At 46.4% G+C, this 10,246-nt stretch overlaps 1 protein-coding gene across 1 annotated transcript in view; it reads right to left on the reverse strand.

The window, feature by feature from the left end:
• Positions 1 to 9,020, reverse strand: part of LOC142257659 (scavenger receptor cysteine-rich type 1 protein M130-like) — an 82,775-nt gene extending 73,755 nt beyond the window's left edge. Inside the window, exons 1-2 of the mRNA XM_075329796.1 lie at positions 8,918 to 9,020; positions 8,183 to 8,491 (exon numbers count right to left, since the gene is read on the reverse strand). Coding sequence (XP_075185911.1) covers positions 8,183 to 8,491; positions 8,918 to 9,020 — 412 coding nt within the window. The remainder of the gene's footprint in view (positions 1 to 8,182; positions 8,492 to 8,917) is intronic.
• Positions 9,021 to 10,246: the final 1,226 nt, after the last annotated feature.

The following is a 10,246-nucleotide window of genomic DNA, read 5'->3' on the forward strand; positions in this document are numbered from 1 at the left end:
GTGTTTGTGGCATAGAGGTGCTACCCGTTCTTTCTTCCTCTGACATCTCCCCCCAACCTCTTTCAACTGAAATTTGACCAAGGTCTCCCTCATCCGCTGAGTCTTCCATGTCCATGGACAGTTCGTCCTCCATTTCTTCATGTTCTCCTGCACCTTGCTCAACATTTCGCCTGCTACTATGCGCCCTTGTCGATCCCTGTTCCCCATGGTCCCATGCCTGCTGCGTTGGTGATGATGAACGTCTGGACCTTGGTGATGTTGTTGTCCCTTGCACATATGAATCCTCCTGTAGTTCCTCCCCTTCATGTTGTCCCACCCCCTGACTCCGAATAGTGTTTAGCGTGTGCTCCAGCATGTAAATGACTGGAATCGTCATGCTGATAATGGCATTGTCAGAGCTAAACATATTCGTCGCCATGTCGAAACTGTGCAGAAGGGTGCATAGGTCCTTGATCTGAGACCACTCCATCAGGGTGATCTGCCCCACCTCTGCATCTCGTTGGCCCAGGCTATACGTCATGACGTATTGCACCAGGGCTCTGCGGTGCTGCCACAGTCGCTGTAACATGTGGAGAGTTGAATTCCAGCGTGTCGCCACATCGCATTTCAGGCGATGAACCGGCAGGCCGAAAGACTTCTGTAGCGATGCAAGTCGCTCAGCTGCGGCGCTTGAACGCCGGAAGTGAGCAGACAGTTTTCGTGCCCTGTTCAGAAGGCCATCTAGGCCGGGATAGTGTGTTAAAAATTGCTGCACGACAAGGTTCAACACGTGAGCCATACAAGGTACGTGTGTCACCTTGCCCAGGCGAAGGGCCGCACCCAGGTTTGCAGCATTGTCGCACACGGCCTTACCAGGCTGCAGGTTGAGTGGAGACAACCATTTATTAAACTCGGACCGCAGAGCTGACCACAACTCCTCAGCTGTGTGACTCTTATTACCAAGACATGTCAAGCTAAAGACCGCCTGATGCCGTTGCGCTCGGCTGCCAGCATAGTAATGAGGCGTGCGTGATTCCTTCTGCGCAGTGAGAACGCTGGTGGCCTGACCAGGCAGGCTTGGGGCGGAGGTGGAGGACCCAGATGAGGTGGAGGATGCAGAAGCTGTGGCGGAACTTGGACAGACAGAGGATTGACACACAAGTCGTGGGGACGGCAAGACTTGTGCAGCAGACCCTTCACCATCTATCACCATAGTTACCCAGTGCCCAGTCAGCGACATGTAACGTCCCTGTCCATGCTTACTGGTCCAAGTATCGGTGGTGAAATGCACCCGTTCACACACAGAGTTTCTCAAGGAAGCGGTGATGTTGTGTGCGACATGCTGGTGTAGCGCAGGCACACCTTTCTTAGAGAAGTAGTGGCGACTAGGCATCTGGTACTGGGGCACAGCGACAGACATAAGGTCTCTAAAATCCTGTGTGTCCACTAGGCGGAAAGGCAGCATTTCGGTAGCCAACAGCTTACAGAGGGATAGAGTCAACCTCTTAGCTTTGTCATGGGTCGGAGGAAGTGGCCTTTTATTTGACCACATCTGAGGGACAGAGATCTGGCTGCTGTGTGTAGACGGTGTTGAGTAGGGTGTCCCTGGAAAAATGCAGGTTTGTGAGGAAAGTGCAGGCGGAGACATGATGTTGCCTTCATCCAACGTTGGTGCTATCGATGTCTGAGAGAGCTGTACACACTCACTTGTTTCCCCTTCCAAACCAACTGACGACCTTACAAGCAAACTGCCTGTTGCGGTTACAGTGGTGGAAGTTTTGCGTGGAAAAACAGGTGTGACAGCTGTCCCCACAGTCCTAGAAGATGAAGAGCGCGCGGATGCACTGGAAGGGGCGGGCGGTGGATGGTTCGCTCCGCTAGCCGGCATTGCAGCACGGTGAGCTTCCCACCGGGACTTATGATATTTATTCATGTGACGATTCATGGAAGAAGTTGTCAAACTGCTGAGGTTTTGACCTCTACTAACAGAATCATGACAAATGTTACATATCACATGAGTTGGGCGATCTTTTTCGATGTGAAAAAAGGCCCAGGCTAGGCAAGGCTTAGAGGCCATGCGACCTGTTGATCCACCCCGAATAATGCTCATAGGCAGAGTGGTGGCTGAGGATGCAGTTGTAGACGTGCTACCAGTGCTCCGACTCTGTCCAGGAAGGCGCAAGGTAACTTCGTCGTCGGTTGCATCCTCCTCCACCGCCTCTGTTGACCTCCTCGAGTGCCTGACTGGGGGTTGACAGTAGGTGGGATCTAGAACGTCATCATCAATTGTTGTGTTCGCACTCCCCTCCCCCTCAGACCGAGCCTCTTCTTGCCCTGACCGAATATTTAAGTTGTCATCCCAATCGGGTATCTGCGTCTCATCTTCATCAGTATGTTCCTCATTGTCTATAACCACAGGTGTTACAGTTTGTGACAAAGGGTCAACATTATGCTCAGAAACTTGGTCCTCACGGCCTGAATCTGAGTCACAAAGGTTCTGGGCATCACTGCAGACCATTTCCTGTTCTGTACTCACTGTAGCTTGGGAGCAGACCTCTGATTCCCAGGCTATAGTGTGACTGAACAGCTCTGCAGACTCAGCCATCTCAGTTCCACCATACTGTGCAGGGCTGATGGAGACTTCAGAGCTGGGAGAAATCAAGAGTGATTGGGATGACAACTCAGAGGAATGGTGTTTTTTGGATGCGGTACTTGAAGTGGCTGAGAGGGCACTTGTTGGACCACTTGAGATCCATTCAAGCATTTTCCTTTTTTGCCCATCATCTACCTTTGTTCCTCTTGTTCGTGTCCGTAAAAAAGGGAGCACATCGGATTGTCCACAATAAGTAGTAGACATCTTACTTTTGCTAGTAGATGGTCTATCTTCAGCAGATGATAATGGAGCTTTGGCACCTTCCCCACTGACAAAACCTTTTTTGCCTTTTCCACCACGCCTCTTCCCCTTTCCACCAGCATCTGTCATTTTGCCACTCATGTTGATTGCGACAAGATTGTGGACTGAAAATGTGGTAGTAAAAATTGAGAGGTGGTGAAGATTGCAGTGGTGGTCTAGCTTTATTAACAGCAGAATAATAAAGAATAAATATCCCTGACAATGTAACTTAGTTATAATTCGTTGGAGTGTGCAACGCAGGCAGACGTGCTGCAAATGTCTTGGCACTAGTGGGACTATAGCAAAGTCCAATAGCCACGTATAGGATGCCACTAGGTTCACTGAGTGTGTGCTAGTATAATGGCTTAGTTATAATTAGTTGGAGTGTGCAACGCAGGCAGATGCGCTCTGCAAATGTCTTGGCACTAGTAGGACTATAGCAAAGTCCAATAGCCACGTATAGGATGCCACTAGGTACACTGAGTGTGTGCTAGTATAATGGCTTAGTTATAATTAGTTGGAGTGTGCAACGCAGGCAGACGTGCTGCAAATGTCTTGGCACTAGTGGGACTATAGCAAAGTCCAATAGCCACGTATAGGATGCCACTAGGTACACTGAGTGTGTGCTAGTATAATGGCTTAGTTATAATTAGTTGGAGTGTGCAACGCAGGCAGACGTGCTGCAAATGTCTTGGCACTAGTGGGACTATAGCAAAGTCCAATAGCCACGTATAGGATGCCACTAGGTACACTGAGTGTGTGCTAGTATAATGGCTTAGTTATAATTAGTTGGAGTGTGCAACGCAGGCAGACGTGCTGCAAATGTCTTGGCACTAGTGGGACTATAGCAAAGTCCAATAGCCACGTATAGGATGCCACTAGGTACACTGAGTGTGTGCTAGTATAATGGCTTAGTTATAATTAGTTGGAGTGTGCAACGCAGGCAGACGTGCTGCAAATGTCTTGGCACTAGTGGGACTATAGCAAAGTCCAATAGCCACGTATAGGATGCCACTAGGTACACTGAGTGTGTGCTAGTATAATGGCTTAGTTATAATTAGTTGGAGTGTGCAACGCAGGCAGACGTGCTGCAAATGTCTTGGCACTAGTGGGACTATAGCAAAGTCCAATAGCCACGTATAGGATGCCACTAGGTACACTGAGTGTGTGCTAGTATAATGGCTTAGTTATAATTAGTTGGAGTGTGCAACGCAGGCAGACGTGCTGCAAATGTCTTGGCACTAGTGGGACTATAGCAAAGTCCAATAGCCACATATAGGATGCCACTAGGTACACTGAGTGTGTGCTAGTATAATGGCTTAGTTATAATTAGTTGGAGTGTGCAACGCAGACAGACGTGCTGCAAATGTCTTGGCACTAGTGGGACTATAGCAAAGTCCAATAGCCACGTATAGGATGCCACTAGGTACACTGAGTGTGTGCTAGTATAATGGCTTAGTTATAATTAGTTGGAGTGTGCAACGCAGGCAGACGTGCTGCAAATGTCTTGGCACTAGTGGGACTATAGCAAAGTCCAATAGCCACGTATAGGATGCCACTAGGTACACTGAGTGTGTGCTAGTATAATGGCTTAGTTATAATTAGTTGGAGTGTGCAACGCAGGCAGACGTGCTGCAAATGTCTTGGCACTAGTGGGACTATAGCAAAGTCCAATAGCCACGTATAGGATGCCACTAGGTACACTGAGTGTGTGCTAGTATAATGGCTTAGTTATAATTAGTTGGAGTGTGCAACGCAGGCAGACGTGCTGCAAATGTCTTGGCACTAGTGGGACTATAGCAAAGTCCAATAGCCACGTATAGGATGCCACTAGGTACACTGAGTGTGTGCTAGTATAATGGCTTAGTTATAATTAGTTGGAGTGTGCAACGCAGGCAGACATGCTGCAAATGTCTTGGCACTAGTGGGACTATAGCAAAGTCCAATAGCCACGTATAGGATGCCACTAGGTACACTGAGTGTGTGCTAGTATAATGGCTTAGTTATAATTAGTTGGAGTGTGCAACGCAGGCAGACGTGCTGCAAATGTCTTGGCACTAGTGGGACTATAGCAAAGTCCAATAGCCACGTATAGGATGCCACTAGGTACACTGAGTGTGTGCTAGTATAATGGCTTAGTTATAATTAGTTGGAGTGTGCAACGCAGGCAGACGTGCTGCAAATGTCTTGGCACTAGTGGGACTATAGCAAAGTCCAATAGCCACGTATAGGATGCCACTAGGTACACTGAGTGTGTGCTAGTATAATGGCTTAGTTATAATTAGTTGGAGTGTGCAACGCAGGCAGACGTGCTGCAAATGTCTTGGCACTAGTGGGACTATAGCAAAGTCCAATAGCCACGTATAGGATGCCACTAGGTACACTGAGTGTGTGCTAGTATAATGGCTTAGTTATAATTAGTTGGAGTGTGCAACGCAGGCAGACGTGCTGCAAATGTCTTGGCACTAGTGGGACTATAGCAAAGTCCAATAGCCACGTATAGGATGCCACTAGGTACACTGAGTGTGTGCTAGTATAATGGCTTAGTTATAATTAGTTGGAGTGTGCAACGCAGGCAGACGTGCTGCAAATGTCTTGGCACTAGTGGGACTATAGCAAAGTCCAATAGCCACGTATAGGATGCCACTAGGTACACTGAGTGTGTGCTAGTATAATGGCTTAGTTATAATTAGTTGGAGTGTGCAACGCAGGCAGACGTGCTGCAAATGTCTTGGCACTAGTGGGACTATAGCAAAGTCCAATAGCCACGTATAGGATGCCACTAGGTACACTGAGTGTGTGCTAGTATAATGGCTTAGTTATAATTAGTTGGAGTGTGCAACGCAGGCAGACGTGCTGCAAATGTCTTGGCACTAGTGGGACTATAGCAAAGTCCAATAGCCACGTATAGGATGCCACTAGGTACACTGAGTGTGTGCTAGTATAATGGCTTAGTTATAATTAGTTGGAGTGTGCAACGCAGGCAGACGTGCTGCAAATGTCTTGGCACTAGTGGGACTATAGCAAAGTCCAATAGCCACGTATAGGATGCCACTAGGTACACTGAGTGTGTGCTAGTATAATGGCTTAGTTATAATTAGTTGGAGTGTGGAACGCAGGCAGACGTGCTGCAAATGTCTTGGCACTAGTGGGACTATAGCAAAGTCCAATAGCCACGTATAGGATGCCACTAGGTTCACTGAGTGTGTGCTAGTATAATGGCTTAGTTATAATTAGTTGGAGTGTGCAACGCAGGCAGACGTGCTGCAAATGTCTTGGCACTAGTGGGACTATAGCAAAGTCCAATAGCCACGTATAGGATGCCACTAGGTACACTGAGTGTGTGCTAGTATAATGGCTTAGTTATAATTAGTTGGAGTGTGCAACGCAGGCAGACGTGCTGCAAATGTCTTGGCACTAGTGGGACTATAGCAAAGTCCAATAGCCACGTATAGGATGCCACTAGGTACACTGAGTGTGTGCTAGTATAATGGCTTAGTTATAATTAGTTGGAGTGTGCAACGCAGGCAGACGTGCTGCAAATGTCTTGGCACTAGTGGGACTATAGCAAAGTCCAATAGCCACGTATAGGATGCCACTAGGTTCACTGAGTGTGTGCTAGTATAATGGCTTAGTTATAATTAGTTGGAGTGTGCAACGCAGGCAGACGTGCTGCAAATGTCTTGGCACTAGTGGGACTATAGCAAAGTCCAATAGCCACGTATAGGATGCCACTAGGTACACTGAATGTTTGCTAGTATAATGGCTTACTTAGAATGAGTTGGAGTGTGCAGAGGACAAGAGGGTACAGTGGCAGGATTGTGGTGCTCTGGGTAGAGGAATGGAAGCCTGCCTTTCTATTCCCTCCTAATGGTGAAATGCAGGGAGGAAATCCCTGACCTGGGCTACACAGACGCTGTTGCTGTTTGCAGGACCTGTCACTTATGGCTCTCTGACCCTGCCGCTTTGAGCCCTTAAAAGGACTGCTAGAATGTGCTCTCCCTAAGCTGTCTAGCGCTGTGTATGCAGCGCATACAGCTGTATCGGCTATAGGACTCAGGAGGACGGAGCTGCGACACTGATGTCTGACACCAAAGACGCAGAAGGCAGATAATGGCGTTCGTGAAGAAAATGTCCGGTTAGAGTGACTTACACTATTACAGCAGAAACCAAGCTAGGATTTAGCTGTTTTTTGGCTGCTAGAACCGTTCTCGAACGTTTCTAGAACTATCGAGCTTTTGCAAAAAGCTCGAGTTCTAGTTCGATCTAGAACATGCCCCAAAATCACTCGAGCCGCGAACTGGAGAACCACGAACCACGAACCGCGCTCAACTCTAGTCTTGAATGAGCACACCTACTCACCAAAAGGGGTTGTGAAAGTCACAACTCCTATGCAAGCATGTAACTCCAGGTCACGGCAGCAGTCCCCAAATGGCAGATAACAGAGAACGGTAGAGAAGGGTTTCAACGCCGCGCCAATGACCGACAGATCCTGAAGTGTCAGATTAATGTTGCTTTATTTCACGCACAGGTAAAGTCAACGCGTTTCAAGAGAGTCAGCTCTCTTCATCAGGACAAGCTGGCAAAGAACATCAAACCTCTCAAGTCAATGCGTTTCAAGAGACTCAGCTCTCTTCATCAGGACAAGCTGGCAAAGAACATCAAATCTCAAGATTGAAATTTGATGTTCTTTGCCAGCTTGTCCTGATGAAGGGAGCTGAGTCTCTTGAAACGCATTGACTTGACCTGTGCGTGACATAAAGCAACATTAATCTGACACTTCAGGATCTGTCGGTCATTGGCGCGGCGTTGAAACCCTTCTCTACCGTTCTCTGTTATATTACAAATATACCACTGAGTCCCTGGACACCTTTTTTACCTAGTGTGCACTGATCACAGAAGCACTATGTATGTGTGTTTTTTGTCTGTCCTATTGTGGTTTTAATGAATTGACAATTAAAGCATTCATTTTATGGGTAGATATTTGGATAGTATGGCCTATTGAAAACTCTCTTCTGCAATAAAAATCACTATATAAATTGTTACAGATCTATCAGTTCTCTGAATGTTGAGCTCTGAATAACCCCGCTCACACCATGGATTGACAGTTTATTGTGTACCCTGTGCATAGGCAAAAAACCCTCTACATAACCTCACCCACACCATTGATTGACAGTTATTGTGTAGCCTGTGCATAGGCAGAAAAAAAAGCTCTGCATAACCCCACCCATACCACTGATCGACAAATAATTAACATTTCATTAAAATTTGAGATACTCTAAGGAATATAAATCTGAAAAACACACATACCTTTACATTGAATTGCCGAAGGATATTGTTTGCTGCAATTCATCTGTTCTCCAGGTTTTCTTGCACAGTCTAATAATCTGGTCTCATTACCAGTACAGTGGATTTGCTCTGTCCATTTCTGGTCAAGCCTCCTGGTATAGTTCAGTAACGATGGCACGGCATGACCACAGTTGGTCTCTCTGCAGATAACATTGGCAGCTCTTAACTCTGAGTCAATCTCACAAATCGATCCCCAGGTATCACCGTGCTGAGCTTCTAAATGGCCTGAACATGGATCAGACCCATCAACTAATCTGTATTCTCTGTAATCTAAAGAATTGCAAACAAAAACTTATGGAAAATATCTCAATAATGTTGTGTTTTTGTATTTAAAGCTTTTAGCATTTTTTCTAAATACGAGGGTCAAAAATTACTCGCACTCTGGCTGTAGAATTTATTTTAATACAACTTTCAGGAATACAAATACATAATTTGTACGACCAATCTCCACCCTTCTTAAGACACTTTTTTCCACTGTCAACTAGCTTTCATATTCTCTGAATAAAGCTGCAAACCACTAATGCACCGCTTTCTTGACCCCATCGTCATCCAATGTTAATCGTTGTTGTTGTAGGGCTTCTTTCAAGGGCTCAAACAGATAATAGTCTGATGGGGAAGATCAGGATGATAGGAAGGATGCTCTATCATACGTTTTTCATCAGTCATGGGGATGGATGGGTATCCATCTCTCGTTACTTATGACACTTGAGCAATCTACCTTGAATTTCCTTTTCCATTCATACATATTTCTCCACGACAAAATACTTTCTCGAAACTCTGCACAAAGTCTTTGATACATTCTATAGACACACCTTCAGGCAACAAAAAAATAATTTCTTCACGCTGCTCTTTTTCCTATGCAATGCACATGTGGGTCCTCCACTGTTCATCGCACCACAGTCACACATTGATGTACCATGTTCACACCTCAGCAACTGGAAAGATAGTCAGTAACCCCGCAAGGAAAGCGCTGACAAGATTGTGTGGCCAACAGAATATTTAATAATGACCCCAGTTGTCATGGATGTGTCACGGCTGGCTGACAATCCAGTAGCAGCAAGTGTTAGAAAATCCCAAAGATTGGCAGCATGTGTTATTTGCCAGTTCCCTGTTTCTGCAGCAGCAGACTATAGGATCCTGGGACACTGGCAGTTTCTGCTCTCAGTTGCTAGCCTCTGACTTCCTTTATAAACCTCACACTGGAAGGATTTGGGTGCAGTTTATAGTTTGTTCTTTGCTGAGCTCTGGAAAGGTCATCTTCTGTTGCTCTAGACTCCTGTAGTTGTTGCAGCTCAGATAAGTCTTGTTTTTTACTATCTACCAGGGCTCTGGTGATAGCAGTTGTGTTTTGCTATATTGTTCCCTTGTGTCTTCCTTTAGGGATAGTGGTGTTGGTGAAGAGCTCATACCTTCCATCCTTACTTAGGCCAAAGATCAAGGTTTGCCTAGGGGTGAGGTATTCCTGCTCGGCGACAGGTGAGGGCATTGAGGATGAGATGCAGGTTATTTGTCAGGGGTCACCACTTCCCTCTTTCCCTAGCGATAGGGCATTCCTTTCCCCTTTTCTTTGTGTTGTCCTATACGGCGGTATAGCTTCTATCCTCTATCATGACACAGTGCAGACTATTTTTGACTCACCCTCGCATTTTTCCCATAGTTAGTGAATTTAAATTCTAACATAGTAAATCAAAATACTAGACATAACAATGCGATGAACTTTTATTTGGTGATTTTTTTCATGCATATTTTGAAGCATATTCCTTATGCAGCTTGGCCAGAAGACCAGTCACTTTCATTTCATTAGGTAATTAGGCTTCTCATACACACAGTTTCAGCTTTTTTCCGCTTTTAAAACAACTTTCATAACTAACATATTGTACCTCCCCGGGGCTCGGCCGGCTGCCCAGCGGCTCAGATCCGTGCTCGTCTGTGGGTGGCTCGAGCTCCTCCCGGACCCGGGGGTCACGTCGCTCTGAAGGGAATGCTGGCACTACGTGAGGGGTGGTGTTCGGTTGGGGTTAGGTC

Source organism: Anomaloglossus baeobatrachus, chromosome 12, assembly GCF_048569485.1.
Source record: "Anomaloglossus baeobatrachus isolate aAnoBae1 chromosome 12, aAnoBae1.hap1, whole genome shotgun sequence".
Classification (NCBI taxonomy): Eukaryota; Metazoa; Chordata; class Amphibia; order Anura; family Aromobatidae; genus Anomaloglossus; species Anomaloglossus baeobatrachus.